Consider the following 24,620-nt stretch of genomic DNA (forward strand, 5'->3'; position numbering starts at 1 on the left):
TGTAAAAGGGTATAAAAATTCCAGAAAGTTTTGATTTCATCCCCTGGAGAGGGACCCACAGTCCTGGCCCTGCCCCACCGAGCACCCACCTCCCTCATGGCAGCATGGAGCCGAGTCCCTGCCCCTCTGCCCCGGCCCTCTCTTGGGAATTGCTGCCTTTCACCTCTGAAATGTGAAAAGACCTTGCTTAAAATACAACAGAACTCCCATCAGAACGACTTGTTTAATGGTTTAATGAAGTCACCACTAATGCACTGCTTAAATCCAGACTTCGGCCTTCTTTTTCCTAGAAACATGAGGGAAAAAAGGAATCTGTGACTCCATGACAGTTTGGAATAAGCACTTCAAAAAATGAAACAGGCAATACATTTTCTGCTGCATCAAACCAATATAAAATTACATGTTACTTGAGCAACTGTGATTGAATTCTTCTTGTGAACCCAAGAAGATTGTGCAGGAATGCCTGGGCTGAGGGGCTGTCACCTGCCAGGTCTGCCCGTGTCAGAGCAGAGCCTTGCTCAGCCCTGGTCGGGAATGCTGTGCTGGTGGCTCAGGGATCTGGTGAAATCTGGCTCCTGTTGTTTGCCTCTCAGAGACCCCAGACTGCAAATCCCATCTGAAACTCCTCCCGATGCTGATACACAGACTGATTCTTTCTCTTCAGCCTGTCCCCATTTCCACAAAATTCACAAGGATGGGGAAGAGGCAGAGGCATAACCACAACTGTGACTCTTTTGCTCCTTGTCAAACAGGACTGGACTGACAGTGGGGAGCACTGATTTTTATTTTACTAGGGAAAACCTCATCCAAAAAACCTTAGCACTTTTGTTTATTTCTCCAGCTGGCACAGAAAGGAGGAGAAAAATGAAAGAGGCTTAAACATCAAATTTTTGATAGACTAGGAATAAAAAATAAAAGAAGATACTACAGAGTCAGAATGGCCAAGGTGAAAAGGGATCTCTGGAGGCCATCTGGGGCAAACCCCATGCTCAAGCACAGTCACTCAGCACTGTGTCCAGACAACCTTAGAATATCTCCAAGGATGGAGACTCCACAAGCTCAGAGACTTGAAAAAGTATTCCCCTCTGCTCATTTGGAAAACAATATTCAGAAATGCAGGAAGTTCACAAAAGCAGGAAGAACTGCTCCACATGCAAGCTTTATTAATGTTTTCTAAAAATTATTAAATGTGCAGTTTGAGTTTAAAAAGCCACACAGTGAAATAATTTTTCTTTTGAGTCTGTTAGAGCCCTTGATTAAATACTCTGACCTACTGTAGTAACTTTTCCTTTGGTACTCTCAGGTGGAGCTACAAAAAATGAACAGCTACTGTGCCAAAGAAAATAAACAAGGTGATATACTCACAGCTCTGTATTCCAAGAACATTTCTTTGAAAGCCAGAAAGTCTGTAAATGTGAGAAGCAGATCAAATATATCCCCTGGCATTTCATCTTTGTGCTGTCTACAGAGAAAAAGAAGTTGGGGAATGAGAAAATTGTGTGAGAAAAATTTGTTATTTTTTAAATGGTACAAGGTCAAAAAGGGACAAGTAGAATGATATCAGTATTTAAATAAAAATGTTATTGCAGGTTATCATATAGCAAAACTGCAGCCAAATATTACCATGCAGTATTTTCAATCCAACTACATTATTACATTTATCTAAATCCAAAACCTCTGAGTATCATATCAGTCCTTGAAAACCTGAGCTGTTTATTTAAGAAACATTAAAAATTAACCAGATTAAAATGTTTTAAGATACTCAGTTCCCAATTACACTTTATCTTCTTATTCAAGGGGAAAACCAGTGATCTTTCAAAAACAAGCTGTTCAGGAAGCTGGTTAAGCTAAAATGACCCAATGCAAAAGGTGAACACAAACCAAACTCTTCTCTGGATGCTCCATATGAAAATTGCAATAAAGGAATTCAATCACATGACTGAAACACCACCAGGCTACTGAGGTGCCTGGGAGAGATAAGACACAACCTTTTAAGGGTCTGGCTTCAAAGTGACAAGAAATATGAAAATGCTCCAGTGCTCTCATTCTGATTTCTCTTCCTACCCCTTCAAATCAAATATATTTCAGCAGGACAATTCAGAAATTTAGAGTAGTAGGACATGCTGACAGCATGAAAATGGTCAGACACTGCCAGCATGAACACTTCTATTTTAAGTTAAAGTAGAACCATTATCTAAAGGGAGAACAGCCAAAAACCTAAGCTTTAATCTAGATAAAAAGAACTGAGAGGCACATAAGCCACTCCTCAACCGAAAGCAAAGCAGAGACTTACTGCAAAGACACTGTGAAAGCAACCATATCAAACCCACGGATCCGATCAAGCAACTTCTCTTCAATGTATTTCTCTACTAAAGAGATCTGAAAAAAAACCAGACAAACCACCCCAGTAAGATCACAACAGATTTCAGAAGCAGATTTCAAACAGCATGATCCACACTCTGCATGATCCATGGGCACAACTGCAGATTCCTCAGTGGGTGCTGCTGGTTCTGTTCTCACACCAGCCCTGCGGCACAGAGCTGCACATTTTTTGCTGGGGATCTTGGGGAGAACAAACACTGACTATTCATATCTAGTAACAAATATTTTTCCAACTCATTTAATGGTACTCAATAGAAGAGTGGTCTAGTAGCTTGATTATGCTTTGCATGAAGAATGTGATTGAATTATGCAATACAAGAAATCATACAACTGGAGAAGAAGAAACTTTGTTTGCATACATGCAAAACACATTATTTACTACAGCAATTGGCTAAATTTCTATTCAAGGGAGTGACACACCTTCCAAAATATCTCTAGAAAATTTTGTGTGAAACAATAAGAAAGGAACCTAAAGCTTCAGAAAAAAACTTTTCTTGCTTACAGATAATGTGTGTGCTTCTGAAGGAGACAGGAACATGTTGGGATCTGCTCCATGTAAACCCAGTATTTTACAAAAGGGAGAATCATATTAAAAAAAAAAGAAAAATACATAAAGGTATCTTACATATTCATTAAAAATGTCTGTATAGATGAGCTTGTTTTCTTCTGAGTCATCAAACTCCTGGTAGTGCTTCTCCAAAAAATTCCTCTGTATTAACTGGAAATCATCATCTGGGCCATAACAGAAATGCAGCACAGAGTTAGGAGTTTAGTAATTCGTTCTGTAACACAAACCCCACATTCACTGGTCCTCTGCTTCCCTGCTGTAACCACAGAGCCCTGCACACATGCAGAGTTCATCACATCAGCACCACAGCTGCTGCCAAACCACCACTTCTGACCCAGCTGTGAGAGGACAGAGGCTGATGGTGAAATATTATCAAAACACTCCTCCTGCTCTACATTTATTAATAGTTATTTATTCTCAACCTCTTTTTGCTCTGGCTCTAAAGTCAACAAAGCAGCTGTATTTTTTATCAAGTGAATACCTCTTCCCTACAAGTACTCTAAGTTTTTTTCTTTTAATTTAAAAATATTAGTGAATTTCATTTGAATTTAAAAATATTAGTTTCAATTGCCAAATAATTTTTTCCACTTGTGGAAGAAAGAAGACTAAAAATAAACACAGTAGGCTACCATTTATTTATACCTGTTTTTTCACAAAACAGGTATAAATAAAAAGTTTACTTATGAACAATGCTGAAGGACACCAGACACAGCCTTCCAAACTCTGAAACGTTCCAAATTAATTTAGTTAGCATTCCTTCAGATTCAACTGCATCACCAGGCAACTGAGGATCCAGAATCTACATCTCTCTGGGAAGGATGTGACCAAAGAAATGATGTGCTGTTCCTATAAAGCAGCTGATGGCTGAGCAGCATGAATTCTGCCTTGGCACTTTTTAAAAAACTTCCCTGCACACACAGACTACTCAGTTAAAACCACATCCCTGAGAACTAAGCAACTTTACTGCCAGGTGGCCAGGCTGGGTGGGATTGTGAGCAACCTGCTCCAGTGGAAGGTGTCCCTGCCCATGGCAGGGGGGTTGAGTGATCTTTAAGGCCCCTTCCAACCCAAACCATTCTGTGATTCTATGACCATCTCTGTGCTTTAGGGCTGGATTGAAAGAAATAAGGTTCCCATTCTTGCAGCTTTCAGTCCTGGAATAAAACCAACTCTCAGCCTGCAGCTCAGGCATTTTATATCAGAGTGCAAAAGGCTCCCTGCAGCAGCAGCAGCAACTGGGCACTGCTAAAAACTTCCCAGACAAACCATGGCAGCTTCTAAGAACTTCCTGAGTCATGTCAGGAGAAGTTTGGGCAGAGCTGGGGAAGGGAAGGCTGCCTTTCACAGTCTCTTCCATAAAAATCCCAGGGAGCTTTGATTTCTCTGTGAGATGCACAAGCATCTTTACTGTTTCTCTAAGGAGCAGTGTACTGCAGTAATGTGGAGAATAATTTTCAAGAGTCACATGCACACAGAAGGATGTTATGTATATTTTTACTACACTACCAGGTAGGAAAGGAAGAAAAGCCACCATGAAGCAGGGAGGGGCTCTGTATGTTGGCTAATTAACAGAAGAGCAGCTGCAACAAATTTAACAGCCCTGTTGTTGTCTGTACCTACTTGTAGACCTTACCCATTATGATATCCTCCAGATAGCCAACAACTGCATCAAACTCATCAGAAGTGGTGGAGCTGAAAGCAGAGGAATATATATATATATATATTGACCACAGCAGAAATTAAAATTAAAAAGTGTTAACAAAAGTCTAAGTACAAATACACCCAGTAATTACAAGATAACGGAAGAACTTCCTAGGTTCAACCTACAAAACAATCCATGGCACTGATGAGAAAATTGCTCCATGGAGATTCTCATCAGATCTCTACTCTATTTCCTTCCAGTAAGGTGCCTAATTGCAAGAAAGAATAAATATTATTTTACTGGCATTACTGTCAAGGTAATTCTAGTTCTGGTGCAAAAGAATGTAAAGAGTATAATTAGAACAGCAAGTTAAGCCTTTTTCACCCCACAAATCTCAGCTGCTACCAGTTCCCCTTCTCTTTCCTACACATGGTGATCAGAGAACTTTATAGACACTCTAGGGAATATTTTGAAATATTTGGTCTTGTGGAACAACTTAAACTGAATGTATACACAAGTATACCATATAACCTAACCCTAACCAAACCTAACCCATAACTGAAGAAACTTAAATATTTTTCTTATGCAAGAAACATCCTTATATGATCAAAAAAAAAAAAAAGGGATAATCTCCTAAAGTTATTCTATCATGAGCAAATATTAAACACCATTATGGATCTGAATTAATCCAGGGAAGAAATCTATGGTGCCAGCATCAGGAGTCTGGATCTATTCTTGTGCAACTTGTTCAGACACAGGAAATAATCCACAGGATGTCTTTGGCATTCACAGCTCATCTTTAGTGGGAGACAAACTCTTCCTATTTCCTCCAAGGAATGAAAGACAAACTTTTCTCACATGTGAGGGAAAGAAGTCTCAAAGAAACAGGGATATTTGTCTTTAAGAAAAAAATTCACTTCGATTAGCAAAAGCACCATTTAAATTCAACTGAATGCCTCTTTCTCATCAGTAAACAGAGTAGGATAGCCCTTCAGACTAAGTTTAGAAAAGCTCATTAAAGTTACTTTGCCATTAGAGAATACTCCAGTGAAATTAATCCAACGTTATTTTAGCTGACAGTCTAACTATAATCAGGCTCACTCTGATCAGAAAAAATTAAGAGATCTTTGATTTCAAAAGGCGTCTGCTCAGCGAGCGATGATATCCTAGCAACGACATTCCTGCTCCCGGGAGCGGAGCCGAACCCGGGGCAGCCCGCGGGAGGGCGGCAGGGCCGGAGCAGCGGGGCTGGCCCGGCGCAGGGACAGCCCGGGCAGCTCGCCTGGCTCAGCGCTTCCCCGGCATGCCCTGACTGTGCCAGCGATAATTCCCACTCTTTTCCCCCCTCCAAATAAATGCTACTGCTAATTCTACAGCTTACCCTAACAAAAGTGTTAATTTAAACCCTGGTTTAAGTCTGTGCAAGTAATGGAATTTACCTGTTCCAGAAGAACCCGATTCCATTTCTTTATACAAGACACGTGCATCCACACACCTACAGAGACACGAGCTCACCAACCCTGTGGTTTAATTCCCTGTCACCTCATAATAGCCAGTTTGGGCCAGCACACTGCACTGCTGAGGCAGTCCTGGCCGGTGTTGGGAGTCTGGGGCTGGAAGAGTTAAATCCATGCATGACAGAGGCACAGTCACACATCCCCTTCTGCCACAACTCTTGGGGAAGAGTATGGTAGACACCTGTGGGGTGAAGCAGCATCTTAGCATGTCCCAGTGTGAAATTTGGTTGAGGTCACCTGTGGATGGGCTTGGTTTTAGAACACTCAAGAGGAAGAGTCTCCTCTCAGGATCAGTGACATAAGACAAGAAACACTCTTGAAAAGGAGAAATTCTGAATTTAAAACAAACACCAGAAAAAGCAATTTCCAGCCTTTACAAGGCTTGCTCTGATCCCTCAGCAGAGCTACCCAGTGATATTTAGTTTGACTTCACCTAAACTCTGTACTGATGTTATTCCCTCTTGCAGCTTTGCATTCTCCACCTTAGTTCTCCTAAGAGGCAGAATCTGCTAAACAGTGTGGTGTATATTCATTCGTGTAATTATGTTCCTATCAAGATGTTTTAATTAGCAATTAGCTTATTGTAATCTGACACATGAGAATGCAGCATACTCACGTGGCTACACCCAAACTTTCTCCATCAGAAGTCTCCATTGTTCCTGCCTAGCCAGAGTGGAATACGCAATTTGTATATTTCAGCTGTTAGTGGCTATTTCTTCTTTTTGACCACAGTGCTAAGGAATAACATGACTTAGTGTTAATACAAATTCAGTTGATAAATTTCATACATTTACCGAAAAACAAATCAGGAAATAAATTTTAATTCTTGAACACAGCAATTCCAACATCACCTTCTTCCAAAATGATTACTACTGCTTTTCTGTAACAACTCAAATAATGTAGAAACCTTCCCTGCCTATTCAGGGAATAGACTCAAAATGCAACCAGTCCCTTTTGGGTTGGCTTTTGAGGTGGGTGGCTTTTGGGTCACGTCTACATCTTTCCTCCTGAAACATCAGTGACTAACCATTATAGAAATAAAGCCAGATAAGATAAAGGTGCCATCCTGCTCCAGTGTGTCCCAGACCAGGCTGGCAGGCCAGACTTTGGACAGTGATCCAAAGTCTGTGGGATGTGTCCCGGCTGGACACTCGGCCCGTGGCTGTGAGTGGGCGCCGGGGACAGGGCACACAGAGCACCGGGAACAGGGCACAGGGATCCCGGGGACAGGGCATACAGAGCACTGGGGACAGAGCACACAGAGCACCGGGAACAGGGCACAGGGATCCCCGTGGACAAAGCACACAGAGCACTGGGGACAGAGCACACAGAGCACCGGGAACAGGGCACAGGGATCCCCGTGGACAGAGCACACAGAGCACCGGGGACAGGGCACAGGGATCCCGGGGACAGGGCATACAGAGCACCGGGAACAGGGCACAGGGATCCCCGTGGACAAAGCACACAGAGCACTGGGGACAGAGCACACAGAGCACCGGGAACAGGGCACAGGGATCCCGGGCACACGGCACGCCGGTGCCGCTGGCGATGGGAACCCGCTGCCCCCTCAGGGCTTCACCCACCGCGGGCCCTCGGAGCAGTCCCGGAGCATCACCGCGAGCACGGCAAGACTGGAGCGCATCCCTCGCCTCCCCATCCTCAATCCCAGCGAGGGGGCCACAAACCCCTCCAGCCCCGTCCCTCCCTCCCGCTCCTCAAAGGGCCCGGGGGAGCGGGCCATCACCCTCCCGTCCCGGCGGTGCCGCCCCGCCGTCCCCGGGCCCGCTCCGCACCCACCGCCCTCAGGCCCCTCGCGCCGTCTCCTGGGGAACGCGCTCTTCCGCCCCGCCCGCAGCCAATCACAGGCCGGCTCCGGCCCGCTGGGCCCGCCCCCGGCCCGGCCGCCCAATCAGAGAGCGGCAGGGCCGCCATGGCGGGCCGGGCCCGGGCCGGGGCAGGGAATGGGGACAGGAGACGGGACAGGAGACGGGACAGGAGACGGGACAGGAGACGGGACAGGAGACGGGACAGGAGACGGGACAGGAGACGGGACAGGAGACGGGACAGGAGACGGCGTTCTTTGCTTGTTAATGGCAGCGGTGGAGCGGCTTCCCGTCAGCGAGCGGAGCGCCGTGGGGTGGGACAGCCCCCAGCTGCTGCAGCCCAGCGACCAGCGCTATCACCTGGGCCCCCCCGCTCATATGTCGAATGTCCCACCCACACGCGCGTTTAAAGAATTAAAGAACAAACAGCCTTCAGAATGTTTTTATTGTTGAATGGACAACTTTGCTACAATTGATTTCCGCCCCTGTGAGGGCCCGTGGAGTCAGCAGCTCCCGGCCCCGGAGGTGCAGGGGGCGAGGCTGACGGCGCTCTGCTCGTGGAGGACCCAGCCTGCAAACCCCCGGCACAAAGCCGGGCAAAGCCTTCAGGCTTTGCCTTCGTGAAATGAACAGGACAGCTCTCTACAACGCAGCTCCCTCCTCCGCCACCGCTGCCTTCCTCTGCCCAGCACCAGCTGCATGGAAGACGGGCTGGGGCAAAATTTTCCAAAGCATTCACATCTTTTTCACAAAGAACACAGGCACTTAGCCCCATGTCCACAGGGCTCTAAGGTCACCTACATTCCAAGGGGACAGCAGATGCCGAGAAGCCATTGTGGACTTGGGCCTGAAGACCTTAATCTCATACAGCAGTTGATACGAATTAGGAGTCCCAGGCACTTCTGAAAATTTTACCTCAGTTAATCCTGGCCAGGGAAACCAAAGCCCTGAAATTACTAGACTCTATTAAGGCAGAGTTCAAAATGGTTTTGTCCTACCTCTTCCCTAAGGTATGATTTGTAACTTTGTACCTTAGGGATAAAATCTCATTACTGCATTTGGAAGAGCTTAGAACTCCATTTCAAGTGATTCTGAATTTTTAACACCCTTGTGGCAGTGACGGCGCTCACGTTTGCTCACTGAACACTGAGTTGGAAGGGACCTGGCCCTGACTGAAAACATGGATACAACAAAACATCTTAAGTACAGTCAGCAAGGAAATGAGATCCCTGTGGCACAGATTTGCCAGTCTGACTTAAATCAGACCAGGCATCCAAGGTGGAAGAGAATCCACATTTTAGCAAAAACACTAACCAGCACTCTGCTGCTGGATTCAGTCTACATTTGGACAAAAGTCAACATGAAAATAATGGACAGAACTTTCCCAATTCACACATCTCTGGATGAAGTTCAGCACCCTTGAGTCAGCAAAGGCAGAAGGTGAAAGGAGTTGCTAGAGAGCTGGGTTCTAGGAACTGTGTGCAGAGCTCTCAGCTCCTGCTGAGGTCTGTAGGAAGCCAGAGTGCTCAGCAGGAAGAAGCAGCCTCAGCCCTGCTTTGTTAGTACTTTGTAGTACAATAAAGATAACGAATGATTTTAAAAATAAGCTACATCACACCATGAGAATTCACTACAACAGCCTCTGCTGCTGAATCACTGCCAAGAAGTGGGATGGTTTTGGTGTAAGTTGTGTGTGAATTGGTAAAGTTCTACTATACAGACAGATATTTTTTTAAAAATCAACCGGTGCAAGACTTGGAAGAGACCGAGTCAATATCCTCAGTTGGTGCAAAATAAGCAGAACCCCACCTATTTTTGTGCTACTTCACTGACACCAGCTGTGAACCCTGATTCCTTGTAGAAACCTAGTAAAAGTCAAGAGCTGCCTACTGAAGTGCATCCTTAACATACAAACATCACAAATGTGTAATTAAAGTGGAGCAGAGATTCCCACTGTATGATCCCTACCAAAAATAAGAAGTGTGGCCCCAAACCTGCTCAGAGCAGGACTGACAAGTGGCAAGCAAGGTGCATTTTTAAGAAGTTAAGAATAAGACTGAAATTGCTATCCAAATAACCTTGTTTTAAATAAATGGGTCCAGAAGTCTCCTCTAATATTTTAAGATATATTCACTTTGGAAAAATTGAGATAACTTTCAAAAACAACACTGATTAAAAAAGATGTTTGATGATACCTTAAAAAATACCCAGAATATGAAATTAATTCCAGTCCAGCATTATAATTAGTTAAGAATACCTCCTGAAAATTATAACCTCACAAAAAAATGTGGGTACTAAAGTTAAAAGTATCAGAAACATTATGTACTTGAAAATACCACTGATCTTTTAACATTTAAAAACAAATCAGAACATTCTTTGGAATCACCAAGTTATTAAAACCTGTGAGTTTCTCTACAGTCTCCACACTGTCTTTTCAAATCAGTCTGTGTACAGATTCAGTCTTTGAGCAGTTTAATATTGGAAAATACAGAGTCTCTGACCAGCAGGAGGCTACATTAAACAGGAAAACATTGGCATTCTCTTTTTAGTACTGACTTCTGCCAAAAATAGAGACTTTCGAGCACAAGACAGCACAGCCCTGTTTTAGGAAATACTTATTCTGTCTTCTTTTCTAAAATGCATTGTATGTGTACTTCCAGTGCAATTTTTTTCAGCACTTGCGACAGGCGAGAAGGAAAAGGGGAAGAAGAGACAACTCCCTCTGCTCTTGCTCGGAGGAACCAATAGCCATAGCTCCTGACTGCTGAAACCAGCTCCCATTGCTGGCAGCTGGGAAGAGCTTATTAAAGATTTCAGTTTTAAGATAAACAGATTACAGATTAGCATGAAATCCGGCCATGGCTATGGTTCTGTGTGCATAAAGATTGGTTAGAGATGCTTTCCCCTTTCAGTATTGGTTGGAGTTCTATAAAAACCAGTCTGTATTTCTCCACATGTGTCATGAAATGTGAGAGATCTGTCTGACTCGGGTTTGTATTTCCTGTCGACACAAAGGGCAGGTCTCCAATTGCAAGGCACACTCCATGCACAGGTCACTGAAGGAGAAGAAAAAACAGTTAAAGCCTGCTTTTACAGTATGAAAAACTAATCAACAACAACAAAACAACACAAGCACTTTGCAGTTTAGTCAGCCTGCCAGAGGCACAGTCAAGTCCAGTCCCTCAGTGTGAAGATTATCAGATGTTGTGGATCCATTTACAGGCTTTGGGAGGAGCTCCTGCTGCTCAGCATCTCCCAGACCTGCAGCTGCTCAGGATCCCAGTTCCCTGTGCTCATTAATCCTTGCTCTACCTCTGGTCTGGAGAGTAGCCCCAGTGCCCTGCAGCAACTTCTCCACTTCTTGTTGGCACACACCAGGCACATCTCTTTTTATCTTTCCAGCATCTACAAGACTCCTTCCCTGAGTGCTCTAAAACTCTAAGGAATTGGACTTAACTGGAATCATTTATTAGTAGGTTGCTTAAAGGTTGGAAAGTGCTATTACGGTGTAACTGGTGTAACTCATACTGCTGTCTAATTTTTAGCTTTTAGAGGAATTTGTGACTTGAGACAACCCATTTGTTGAACATTTAATAATTATTAATTGCTCTCCTCACATGATCTGGATTTCACAGCACCAGTATCAAGTACTAATCAGTAAAGCCTTTGACATCTGGGAAATAAGACTCAGTAGCCCAGGGCAGCACATAGATGTAGCCTCTGTACATCCCCAAATACACACACAATTAGGGGTTCAATCTGCTCAAGTCTAGGATGAGTAGACTATGGGAATACTGTATTTAACCTCTACACATCACATCCTTAAAAGGAAAGAAGGTTTTTTCCTTTATCCTGGGGAGTCAACCAAGATGAGCAGGGACTGCATATGGCCTCATCTAAGCTGAACATCACACACACATTTTCCTGTTTATTTGGACTTGGATTTTTTTAAGATTTTACCTGTGTCCACACGGCCTGAGTTCTGTGTCTGCTACCTCATCACAGCAAAGTGTGCAGCAGTTCTCTCTGATACTCACTTGCTTCAGCAAAGCCAGGCGCCTGTGTCTGAAGGGAGAGAGAGACAGACCCCCCTAAAACATTAATTTTACTCAAAGCAATAGATTCAAAACTATTCTGAGAATTGCATCAAGGCCAACATAACACTTGTAGCAGTGCTGCATCACACTGCTGATAAACATCAATCACAATTGCCCACAAAAAAAGGCTTAACATACCCAGAGACCTGCAGAACAGGCTGATTCCCTATTTTGGTCTGTCAGAAAGGGACAAAGAGGGGATTAAATAACAATTCTCCTCGCTCCCATATCTGAACACTTACAGAAATTCTTTTGTACCTGGCTACCTTCAGGAGTTAAGAAAAAAACCAAACAAATAAACCTCACAAACCCATGTATCTACAACATACAGAAGCCCTATAATGCTCTAACACAGTTTAAAATAATAAAAACTGCATATTAAATCAACATCCCAGTATGGCAACAGCCACAAGGGAGAGAAAATAAGTAAAAATCCCTCATCTGATGAAATAAGACATTTCCCACCTGGAACGCACACACACAACACCCATCACAACTATTCAATGGCAGGGTGATGTGTCTTGCCCCACCACCAGATGCACTAAAACTCATGCAGAGTTGTGCTGAATTATGTTAAATCCTGTGATGGATAATTAGGGTCCACTCATACAGGCCTTGGCCTTATCTCCTATCACTTTTAAGATGATCAAAGCTATCTTTTAATTTCACATTGGCTTATCATTTCCAAGCAGTTCAGGCTGTAGGACAGGGATGTTCTTTGTTTACACAAAGAACAAGTGTCCAACCTTGAATGGAGCCTTTCTTCATTATGCAATAGCACTGAGTCTGTAACACAGGAGGCCAAGTTTCACCAGTCAGGCATCAACAGCAAACCAGTTTCCCCCAGTTTGTCTCTCATCTTTTGGCACAATCATGTTACAGCTCTCACTGCTATTGCCTGAACATTGCAAGAACAATGCCAGAAAAACATCAATCCCATCTGAGCATCAGCCAGAAACTACAAACCTCTCAAACTACAAACCTCTCATCAACTACTACCTCTTGGTAGTGGGACACTACCAAGACAGAGGAACACAAATTTGTACCTAACAGATCATCTTAAAGACTACATCAGACTACCACTTAAAGCACTTGAAGTCACAAGCACAAATAACTTACTCTGGCTATAGGTAAGCACAACGTGATTTTGCAAGTTGCATTTGATTTTCTCTGTATATTCCAAGCCTCAAACTTTACAAATGTGTGACTCCAACCCAGAAGTAAGGGTTATTTTTTTTTATTTTTAAACTAAGATACTTAAGTGCCTCAAATACACTTGATCAAAGCTAGATAATCCAGAACCAGTCTCTGAATTTTCTTACAGCCAGGGGTACCCTCTCCAACAACCTTACCCCCATTTAATTAGTTGCAATTTAAGATTCTTTCAGTCACATACTGAAATCCAGGGTATGCCACATAGATTACACTGTACAGTGTCACTGCTTACGTTCCAGTAAATTATATTACTAAAAACTTAATTCAGATGAGCTATTAGTTTTCATTCCTATCAGAAGTTTGGTAAAAGCTAAAGAATGTAGCTAGACCTGTTGCTATCTGGGTTAAGTTATATTTAGGTGGGAAAACACTTCTAAATTTGAATAACCTTTGTCAGTCCTATCATTCAAAAGCAGGGAAATTTTCATCAGGACCAGAAAAGAACAATTTCAAGACTTACAATCATTCAGCACCTCCATGCTGCCAACACCACAAATTAGGTCAATTTTAAATAGGACATATTTTTTAATTAACACTATACCTCCTCAATCAACCTAATCACCCTTAGATGGCAGAAGGTACTTCTACTAAAACAGCTTACTGTATGGTACTAGTTCATTTTAATTAGCTTAATATTACAAAATATATTTTAATTTAGTAGATTTTGGTTGCATAAGTCCTGCCCTACTAATGAAGTTGCCCTGTAGCCTATGGTCTCATCTTTTTAGAGGAGGAACCTATGGAAGTTTGACCCCATAAGAAATTATTTTTGCTGAGTACAAGGCAAACTCAGACATGAAACATTTTATTTCTCTGCATGCAAACACACAAGGTAAGAGGATTACCTGGGCAAAATTATTTTCTCTTCTGCTGTCAGAAAGGCATGATCATTGAAGGTACTAAACTTCATTGGTGGTGGGTACTTGAAGGGTCTTGCCCCAAAGTTGAACTCACATTGTTGATAGGACATGAAACTTGCTGCAGCAAAAAACCCTGATCTGCAACATGATGAACAGGCATTTTAGAATGACTTAAATAATAGTAAAGCTTTCAGACATGTTACTATTACCATTTGAAAATATACACTGAGACACAGACAAGTTTAATACCAGTGTTTTGCAGCCAACTGGGAGAGCATCAAGTTGCAGCTGCACATACTTACCTTGTTTAGTTCTCAGCTCCTGAATTTACTATTGGGATTTATCTGAATTTCTTAGTGAGTCAGCCAATAAAGGCTGCCTACTGTATAACTAGGATTAGTCACACTTAAAATCACAACTATTACCTCTCAAATTTACTGGAAAGGCAAAAGGCAAAAACAGAACACTAAAAGCTGAATAAAGAAAATACTCAGCAACTCTTTAAACTGAACTACTATTTATCTGCATCTTCAGTTTTATTCTGAGGAGAAAACATGGATTAAATTATTAGCCCAGTAGGAATAACTGACAAAGTACTGTAATGTTTAATTAAGCTGCATAGGAAGCTGCTTTCTCAAGTATTATACCAGCTTGTATTTTCTAAAGTAAAAGGCTGAACTTCCCTGTGAGAGTTAGAGAAGTTCACCATGTGCTAATTTTAACAACAGTTGGCAAAATAAGCCCAACACCTGCCTGCAATGCCACCAAGAGACATCCTCTGATGAATATTCAATGTGCTGCTCCAGGAGCTGGCCCCAGTGAATGGCAGTCAGTTAACAAGCCCTCTCCAACATTTACAAGATGGGCTTTATTTTTCAGAAGATAAGTTCCTCAGGCACAAGAAATTGTTCATCTTTGCTGCAGCCTCATTTTATTTTAATGCTATGCTAATTTGACAGTATAAACCACTGAGCTGAACATACCTTTGGGAAATCCAAAGTATTTATTTTGGACCCTGAAATCCACCTGTAAAATTATATCCCTCTTACTGATTTCTAAGCAACTTTCAATGGGGAAACTTGCTTAATGATGGCTTCAGGTAAGTAAATATGAATTTACATCTCAAACTGAAAACACTTCATATAATTAACACAATTATCCACAGAGGTCATGTCCTTCCAAATGAGCAGATACTTACACAGCAGATGAAAATACTTGCTTCTCAGCAGGAAGCTGGTTTCCATTTAAATAGAAGATCATTTGCTTTTCTTGCAAGTCTAGTAGAAATCCTATTGTGTCTCCTTACATGCAAAACAAAAATAATTTAAATATTTAATTTCTGTTAAATGCCAACAACTGCAACAGTTATTGTTTCAAATATCACATATGTCACTGTGAGTTGTCTTACTTAAAAGGAACTGTTTGCAAAAGCACAAAAGAAGAAACATTGATACAGACAGTAACTAAAAAACAAAACCAACCCAAACCAAAACAAAAAACCCAGAATAGTAAAAAAAAAAAAGTATTTTAGTCTGCCAGAGCATTAATACTACATAGTTGTAGAAGTATTGCAGAGTATTTGCCAAAGCCAGAAGAAAGCTGCACTCTGTCACTCCTTGGCCGTTTTACACCTGTTGAAAATAGACTTTAGCAAGTGGGTGTTCTGAAAAGAAATTTCCAATATGCTTGTGCTATTTATTTTTAAGAGGTGTTTTAATTTAGCCATCCTTGGAGGAGAATTTTAATAGAAGAGAAGGCGGCACAGTTCACACAAGCATGGCATGCACAGAATCCTACCAAGATTTCAAAGCTGAGATCAAGAACAGAACTTTGCTGTCCAAGTAGTTATCCAAGAATTTAAAGTAAGCAAGACAGTGCAACTCCTCCTTAAAAAAGAAAAAAAAAAAGTCTAATTCAGAGATCAAGGTTTTTTCCCCTTCTCTAAAACAACTCTTAACCCAGAAAGGAAGATTTCAACCCTGTTGTGTACAACTACAAACAAGTGGAAAAAAGTGCAATGATTAAGTGTCCAATGTTAACTGGTGCTATGATTTTCACTCTGCATTTGAAAACAAAAAGTGTTTAACCAGCAAGAGTCTCTCTACACCGACTGGGGAACAAGACTCCAGTACCCACTGTGCTTTAAGACACAGTAATTATTAAACCCGTATGATCATCAGAATTGGGCAGTAACTGCTTTGTTCACCCCTATGAACAGACACCTGCAAGGGGAAAAAATCCTGTGCAGAAATCCAGTTCGGATGAAGAGCAGAAGACAGATGAATACCTTCTTTCCAGCAGGGGTGGGAATGTGGTTTACTTCTGGCGTTATACCAGATCAGCTGCCGGCAGCCATCGTACGCGCAGGAGTATTCATCGTCCCCGATGCCATAACCTTCCTTCAGAGAGAGAGAGAGAGCACTTCAGCCTGCAGCCATTCCTCACACTCATTCACCTGAACTGTTGGAACCCTAGAAACTGAGAATTTTGGACATTCTGTGCTGTCAGGAGCTGACCCCTCAGAGAACGGTGCATTTAACTTGAGGTCATGGAGAAGGCTTTCAAAGTTGAATGATAGAACTGGGACTGTGGGTGTGGAGTTTGAATAGAAATGTATACTATCACATGGTGGAAAACTTTGAGTTTAAAGTTTTAAAATATAATAATATACATAAAGAAAAATGGAAGTTTTAGGGTGGAGCCTAGTCCATCTCCTTCATGGGTTTGGGTGGTGAGTAATTAGATGAAAAAGTCATTGTGAGGCATGAGCGATTGGTTATTGGATTAAAAGCAAAATAATTTAGGTGTAATTTCTTAATTAGACAGTTTATCCTTAAAAGGCCTCATAGGGAAAGAGATAGTGCTCCATTTTGCAGTTTGTTAGTGAAGTGCTGTAGAACTCATGTTCTGAGACTGTAACATAGATAAGAACTAATGAACATCTGAGTCTAAACAAGAAATACTGTCTTGTGCATTTAATCCCAACCTTGGCAGAAAAAAGAAGTGAAGAATTGGCACTTGCAGGAGCAGGAAGGGTTTCGTTCTCTCCCCCATAAAGGTAATATATTTTTCAAACTAGTTTTAGTTTCATTTTCACATCAAAAGGGAATTTGTTGGGGTGAGGAGGAAGGGAGAAGGGGATATTGTTTCAAAAGTGCCTTCCATTCTCTGTGACCTCAAGTCACTCCTGTCAAAGTATTTAAATATCAGAAGGCTAGTACCCAAATAAGTTAAATTTTTGCATCTTTAAAAGTCACCATGGAGTAACAACCACTCTCTTATCTTGAAGTCCCAGTACCAAGCTTCTATTGCCCTGCTCACAAGATATCCACGTGCCACCAGAACCCACAGTACACAAAGGGAACACACAGCCCCTTCACCTAATTTGTTGCACATTGCGTCCCTTTCACTGCCAGCCTCCCTCAAATTGTGAAAACATTACCAAGCGATAGTCCTAAGGTCCAAAGCAAACACAGAATTAAGAGTTTCAGAGTGGAAGAAAAATCTGTCACATAGCAGAGCCCAGCCATGAAACCCAAGAGCATTATGGAAGGTAAGTAACTTCCTCATGCTCAGCATGGCTTGTCTGGAGTGCAAATACCAGACAGCATCTGATTACACAAGCCTCCCATGTCCCAAATTAAAGCTAAGCCCAGCTAATGGGTGTTTAATGTCATATTTAGGACTAGTCTTTTTGTTACAGATGCTGTAAATAAAGAGCATATGGCTTCTGAAGCCTGTGTTTGTGACATACCCAGAGGATAATATCATTGTGTTTCAGGCACACACCTGATGAACTTAATAGCAGCATTTGGCCACAGCAAAACAGCTGCAGCAACAGAAAAATCATCCTACTCAGAGATGTGACATCTCCTATTTTCATACTTTGTACAGAACACACAGAAAAATGCACATAAACCAAGCTCCTTAAGAGTAAGTGGGAAAAAAAATCTTTTAAGCCTCTTAGCAGTCTAAAGGCAGACACATAGCCTTTTATTTCAACCAGTTTCTGTTACTCAGTCTGCAAGGACTGTGCTCAGCACAGGTCTGCATGATATTTTTGTTCAGTTGGTGGTTTTTGATTTTGTGTATGGTTTATAATTTTTTTAACTTAAATCACACTTCAATTCCATGCTAAAAATGTGGGACTGGACTTTAGATGAGACACAGAGATATGTGCATGTTAGCCATCAGCAGAAGACAATGCTATTTCCATGAATAATTGGAAGAAATGGAGCAAGACCTCTGAACTCACAGGAATACCTAAGTTAAATTGTGGGATAAGCTACTCTTGCATTCCCATTGGGTTTCTTGCCACTGGTGTTTGTTTAATCTCCTTAATGTATTTATCTCATACCCCCACAATGAATATTTACTCACATGTATGTATTTGGCCTATCTTCATATAAACTTCTGTATTTGACTCAGCTGTTGAATGACTTTCTATAATAATCAGAAATGAGCAGTTTTAACTGCTTATCTCTACATTAAATATATATTTTTTCTCCTAAAATAAATTCCAAGTAGGACCAGAAAGACATGCAATTACAACAGAAAAGAAGGGCTACAGGTGAATTTCTCACTCAAGCTTAGCCAGTAGGAGTGCCAACTTGAAACCCCAGCACTGTTTCCATTCTCAGCACTAGGCTGGGTCTGACATACCTTTTGTCCTAAAATTCTAGCTTGCACTTCAATAAACTTTAATGGTCATTTGGAAGGCTGGTAACATGGAAATTTGGCTCTAAGCTGAGGTAGAAAACTTTTTTGGGTAGCAATCATTACTCTTTCTTATTATAGAAATACTGAAACAAGTTATACCATAGCATAAAAAGCATACAAAGTTTCTAACAGCCATGCAGAGTTACCAGGAAGAATTAAGAAGAAAGAAGGCAATGACATCTCCATGATGATTATGTTTGGACTTCATGTGCACGTGGCACATTTTGCTTTAATGCTAGCAAATACCTAATCTTACAAGTAAACAGTAGGAAGAAGAATACTTAGAACTAAGAATAAGGTACAAAATTATCAGGATGAGAAGGACAGTAAAGCAAGCTATAAAGCAAGACAGCAGACTTGTTCTGTACTCTCAGGAAAATGCAAGAAGGTAGAGGGTTTAATCTTTTTTTAATCCTTGTTTTTAATTAAAAAGAAGCTTTTGCATTCCATGACTGTCCCATATTGCTGCTACCAGCAAGTCCAATGATACCATGTTATCCCAGAGTGAATTTGAGTTATTTCCCTTGTGAAAGTTAATTTAATAGGAAAATGTGTTAAAAGAGGATGATGAAATGGCTGCCTGTGTAAAGGACAGTGTATGAGAAACTGCTGCTCCTGGTGACTTATTGTTTGCTTCCAAAAACAGAGTAATCTGTTATCCAAAGAACTTCCAAGAGATTATGCTACAAGAAATAAGAAATAAGTTCCCTATAGCTCCCAGACAACAGCCAGTAGATAACAAGCTATCTCTGCTGCAACTCTGCATGACTTAGGTGAACAGTGTCAGTCTGCAGCAATAACTGACTTCTCCTGTAACACCACATTCAGTAAAACCAGCTCTTCAAGGACACAGAAAAATTGGAGGAAACAAGAAAGTACTCAGTTATGATCACAGAATAACCAGAGCTATTTTCAGGTAAGAAAATACTGATGTTACAATCACCAGATCGATGATATTACAGGTACTTACATGGTTGAGAAATTTGCTGTCTTTGGTTGCCCATCCTATCTGCATCACTCCTGAAGTAATGACTGTAACTTCATAGTACCAGACTCCAGAGTCAACACAGAACGTGCACCTTACACTTTCAAAGGACGAGGCATCACATCGTGCCTGCCAAAACCAAACAGAAACCCAGTGTACCCAAAAATCACCACTCAAACCCAGCACCCCCAAAAAATCACCACTCAAACACCTTCCTGCCCTGGATCAAGTTTCTTGAGTATAAGAATATAGCAACATAATTTTAGAGGCATTTCAGACAAAGTGACCTCTCTTTATAGCAGTAGTTGTCACACAAACTAGTGAGTAGGCAAGACTGAAAATTTGCCTGTGGTTAAGCCACAGGTGAAAAAAAAAAATCAAAAGAGGGGAAAAGTAGAAAGTTGACAGAAACAATGTAAAAATTTAGAGACTAAGACAACCAAGACAGGAAAACCTAAATAGTTGGTTGTTAACTGATTCCTGGTAGGAAGGACAAGGAGGCCTTCAAAGTTAATTCATGAAAAATCATCTTTAAGTAGTCAAACAAGATTTTAGGAGTCAGAGAGCAAGGAAAAAACCCCACATGGCTGAGACAAAAATCTGACTGCTGTGATCTTTTCAAGATGAGACAGGACAAACAATAGAATGATATTTTGACTAAAACTGCTCACAAAGTGAGACTCTTAGGAATCCTCCTCACTTCCCCAAAGTTTTGGGGCACAGGCATTACTTTAGTGTGAACATTTCTACAACTGAGATCACTGCAGTGATGCTACAACCCTTTGATGACAAAGCAAGTTTTCTGTACAAATCTGGCAGACAATGTAGATTCTTTCTACAAAATCACAGGAGTAAGTGCAAAGCAAAACCTGCCTTTTTCTTCAGCCTCTTTTTCAGGTTGAATACATGAAACCATTTCCTACCTCTAATCCATGTGGTGAGATCTTCAGGTATTCACTGACATCGTTGCTGTTCAGCATAGCCCTAATGTTGGTCAAGTCAACCTTCTCATATGTAAACTGCCTGCCTTCTTTTAAAACTAAAAAAAAAAAAAAAAAACCCAAAAAAACAAACCCAACCAGTGTTAGTTACTGCTGCTGCAAAACTTGATTTTAAACATTTCATACATTTCATTGATAATCTCTCTAGAATCCATGTAGTTTTTGGCACAACTGAATAAAACACTGAGATTTTGCCTGCATGAAAACAGCTTTCAATAGAGTGTGTGTGTGTTAAATACACTCCAAACATGAAAGCATGACCTGTGCCTCTGACTAGAGCTCCCACAATCTAATTAGTACTTGCAGGAAACCCACAGGCAAATGGAAGGCATCCAAGTTCACACCAAGGTACCACTGTTTCAGGATTTACCATTGTATTTGTATATTCAGTGGGGAGAGTTTTTCTGATTCATTACAGTGGAAACAGATTTGGGATAGAAAGATAGGGAAAACAAGGATTTAAGGGTTTCTACCATCTCATATTTAGGTGATGGACTTGAACTGAGCCAAAACAGTTCTGTCTCTCTCCCTGCTTGCCCTTTCAACACAGAAGGATCAGAAGCATTTCTCTTGCCAGGTGTCAAATAAATCGTTGACACACACATGTTAATTTACAAGTGAGAGATCTTATCTGAGAACCCCTCATATAAGGCAAACTTGCTACAACATTTACACAGACATTTACTAAACACAGCTGACACTAGCTTTCCATAAGCTGACTAAAGCTCCTAAAGCCCAACAGACCTTTTACCCAAATTTATGTAAAGGGCATTAGAAAATACAAGGTCATTAGAGTTGCTTCACCCTTGAAATCACAACTAACCAAGCAAATTGAGTGATTTTTAGTAATCCAAAAGATCAACCTAGAGCACTGCTTTGCCAAACACTTTTTATTTTTGATCACAAAAATCAAAAAGTATATTTAATTTGAAAAGTCTTCAGTGTCAGTGTAGAGCAACACAGAAGTGGCCATCACCAGGACATGTTAGCAACCCAGATGTTCCAGAGAGACAGAGCTGCACTATTGAGCCACTCAGCAAATTGGCTGAAGTGTGAGTTACAGGAAATTGGTGCAATGAAGAATTTTCATTGCAGCTCCAACTTGCAGAGTACAAACCACTTCCTTTCAAAAACACTTTCCCTGCCAAAATTTTCTTTCCATACCATTACACTGGATATATTTGTTGGTGTGGTTTTTGTTGTTTTCTTTTTCAAGAAGATATTAAAAATGCAATCAGGTACACTAAGTGCTCATAAAAAATGAACACAAAGGAGTCATCCATCTCTTGGGAGGAGTGATTACTATTTAATTAATCCATTCCTTTGTTATACCTACACAGATTGTCTAAACTCCACTGGGCACAGAATCCAACCTGGCGTTTTAAGTAGTCTGGGTTATCTGTCCATTTCTCCAGCAGGATCAGTTGGTCACTAATGCATGATTCGGAAACTGTCATTTTATTTTCACCTGCAATTTAAGAGGAAAAACAGCAATTGCTACCAACTAGGGATAAGTTAAGGATAATAACATCCTACAAATGCAGTAGAACTCTTCATACACATCTAAACCTCAATATTACAAGCATGAAATTGTTTTCCCAAGCAGATGTGGAATTATCTTCATTCAGATTTACCACTTCTCAGCATGAAGCTGCATCATCATGAGACCAATCACAGCTGTTCTCCATCTCCCCAACACTGATTGATTTATTTTGAAGTAACAAAGGTCTCATGTCATAAGTCATTATGTAGTAATTTCTAAGATGAGAAGGCCAATTTCAGCAAATCTCTTAAGGCTTAAGGGTTTGTGGGTGAGGGCATCATTAAAGCAAAAAATATTTTTTCCTGCCTACAAGCTCCCAATGCTAACTGTTGTCCAAGTCTAATACAGATTTATGTCAGTGACAAAGGCTCCATGTCACAAATCCTTCTACAGCAATTTCTAACAGGGAACATAAGTTTCGGCAAAGATCTCAGGGGTTTTTGAGGGTTAGAGGGATGTTACTACAGCAATAAATACCAATGCAGACTTTCATGTTCACAAGTGATCAGTGGTAATAATGCAGCAGAAGCCATGGTGTTAAGAGCAGTACCAGGCCAATACTCACTTGTTTGTGCAAACTTCTCCAGTGCTATTAGTGCAAAAAGCATCACTGTCGGGTGGGACTGGAAGTTCTAAACATGGGCAGTAAGAAAAACTTAATTAATAAATACCCAGTATAGACCGACAAGAAGAGATGTAAGTCTGTCACAGAAGGCTTTAGGTCCAAAGGAGCCTCCAAAATTCTTGTATTCCACCCTCCTTTGGAGATAGACCCAGAGAGATCAGACTACCCAGAGTCTTATTCCATTGACTTCTCATTACCTCCAAGGATGGAGGATCCCACAGACTCTGGAATTCAGCTTTTTGTAACATACACTGGCAATATTCTAATTGCTATGTATGGATACATACGAAAAGATCAAAGACACTTACCAAGCTGTGAAGTAAATATTCCAATATGCCTGGGCTGAGCAAGCCTATGCTCGCAGGACCTGCAAGAACATCAGGAATGAAATCCCTCCATGGGAAGTACCACATACCCATCCACCACAGATCTTTTAAACACAAGGTAACAAAGAACACCAAACAACTTCACAGCAAAGCAAAACTATAATATGAAACAATTATCATTGTTTCTAGTAAAATACTTGGTGCACATTTAATAATTACACAGTTACTGGCACATTACAGTCGTGTTCAGTTCATTGCTCTATATGGATACAGAGTTGCAGCCACAGATTTTGCAGTAAGACTCCAGCAGCCTCCACTCAGCATTTTCATGCTCTTTACTTTTGAAAAAAGACTGTCTCCCCTTTACTTCCAGAGTCAATGTGTAAAGATCAGCTCCATCTATCAGTAGCCCAAAATAAGCAAAACTGAGCACCTGATATGGCCAACTTGATAGTTAATTATACAGCTTGCAGCACCAGAGTAAGCAGCCAATTTAAAATGGAAAAGCCCTGAAATAGTGTCCACTTAATCAAGAGAGACACACGAGGGAATCAAACTCTGGCATCTACAAGCTCTTAAGAACTTGCAGTGGGTTCCAACACTTCATTAACAAATTTGTTGCCTGAGCTGACACAATGAATCTGTGTCTACTAAGATAGAAGTAGATACAGTATCTCATTTTGACTTAGTATAATACAGTAGAAGTATTACATTACAAAAACACTTCCAGACCTTGTTCTTTACTTTTTTTTTCTCACAGAAATACGTTAATTTGGTTTTAATAACCATCAGGTGACACCAATCACTTTTTTTTTTCTATTTCCTGTCCACTTGCAGAAAAGCAGCAAAAAAAACTAGATACAAAAGAGATGACCAGCAGGAAGGAAACTTAATCATCAGTTTCCAACTGTGTACTAGACAGAAATGACAGGGAATAAAAATTCTGTATGAAGTCACTTTAAAAAAGAATCTCAGCAATTTTCTTTTAAGCAACACAGAAGAGAATCTTTTCAACTATCTACAATAGAATAAGACACGTCTACTGGAAAAAGCATATTTCTTTTTTATTTCTATACAGCCTCCAAAGACCACTAACTTGATATTCCTACCTACACTCTAGAGAATGTGTCCTCAGTAATTCACAGCCAGAGTGGGTCTGGAGGACAGACTGATCACCTGTGCTAAGGCAATATAGCAAACAATGATCCCAAATCACTAACCACACATGAGAAGGATTTGTGAATCATATAGACACTTAAATCAACCAGATTCTGTCACACCTGGTACCCCTGTGATGCAGGACAGTATTCAGTTCTA

The 24,620-nt window shown here is 41.1% G+C and overlaps 2 protein-coding genes across 8 annotated transcripts in view; both read right to left on the reverse strand.

Annotated features, from left to right (window-relative positions):
- Window positions 1–204: 204 nt before the first annotated feature.
- ARL2BP (ARF like GTPase 2 binding protein) lies at window positions 205–8,005 on the reverse strand. Of its 4 annotated transcripts, none has more exons than XM_021541197.3 (7): window positions 7,907–8,005; window positions 6,726–6,843; window positions 4,584–4,642; window positions 3,008–3,114; window positions 2,294–2,379; window positions 1,366–1,462; window positions 205–286 (listed from the first exon to the last, which is right to left on the reverse strand). In XM_021541197.3, the coding sequence occupies exons 2-7, from the start codon at window positions 6,761–6,763 to the stop codon at window positions 224–226; spliced, it is 450 nt and encodes a 149-aa protein (XP_021396872.1). In that variant the 5' UTR covers window positions 6,764–6,843; window positions 7,907–8,005; the 3' UTR covers window positions 205–223. The 4 variants fall into 4 exon arrangements, with proteins under 4 accessions (XP_021396872.1, XP_021396873.1, XP_021396875.1 ...); XM_021541198.2 differs by having other exon boundaries at window positions 7,903–7,972; XM_021541200.2 differs by lacking the exon at window positions 7,907–8,005 and adding an exon at window positions 7,693–7,846.
- A 355-nt stretch (window positions 8,006–8,360) lies between these two features.
- RSPRY1 (ring finger and SPRY domain containing 1) overlaps window positions 8,361–24,620 on the reverse strand; it is a 35,981-nt gene continuing 19,721 nt past the window's right edge. For 2 of the 4 annotated variants that reach the window (XM_021541201.3, XM_085589813.1), the window contains 10 exons: window positions 23,286–23,344; window positions 22,918–22,984; window positions 22,146–22,277; window positions 20,732–20,847; window positions 19,794–19,937; window positions 16,392–16,503; window positions 15,303–15,405; window positions 14,090–14,242; window positions 11,893–11,997; window positions 8,361–10,988 (listed from right to left, as the gene is read on the reverse strand). In XM_021541201.3, the coding sequence (XP_021396876.1) occupies window positions 10,892–10,988; window positions 11,893–11,997; window positions 14,090–14,242; window positions 15,303–15,405; window positions 16,392–16,503; window positions 19,794–19,937; window positions 20,732–20,847; window positions 22,146–22,277; window positions 22,918–22,984; window positions 23,286–23,344 (1,088 nt within the window). In that variant the 3' untranslated portion in view covers window positions 8,361–10,891. Of the gene's footprint in view, window positions 10,989–11,892; window positions 11,998–14,089; window positions 14,243–15,302; window positions 15,406–15,817; window positions 15,991–16,391; window positions 16,504–19,793; window positions 19,938–20,731; window positions 20,848–22,145; window positions 22,278–22,917; window positions 22,985–23,285; window positions 23,345–24,620 lie in introns of those variants that run through there. The other 2 variants (XR_014957946.1, XM_085589816.1) reach the window with 2 other exon arrangements.

The sequence above is a fragment of the Lonchura striata genome, chromosome 11 (assembly GCF_050655825.1).
Source record: "Lonchura striata isolate lonStrDom1 chromosome 11, ASM5065582v1, whole genome shotgun sequence".
Lineage (NCBI taxonomy): Eukaryota > Metazoa > Chordata > Aves > Passeriformes > Estrildidae > Lonchura > Lonchura striata.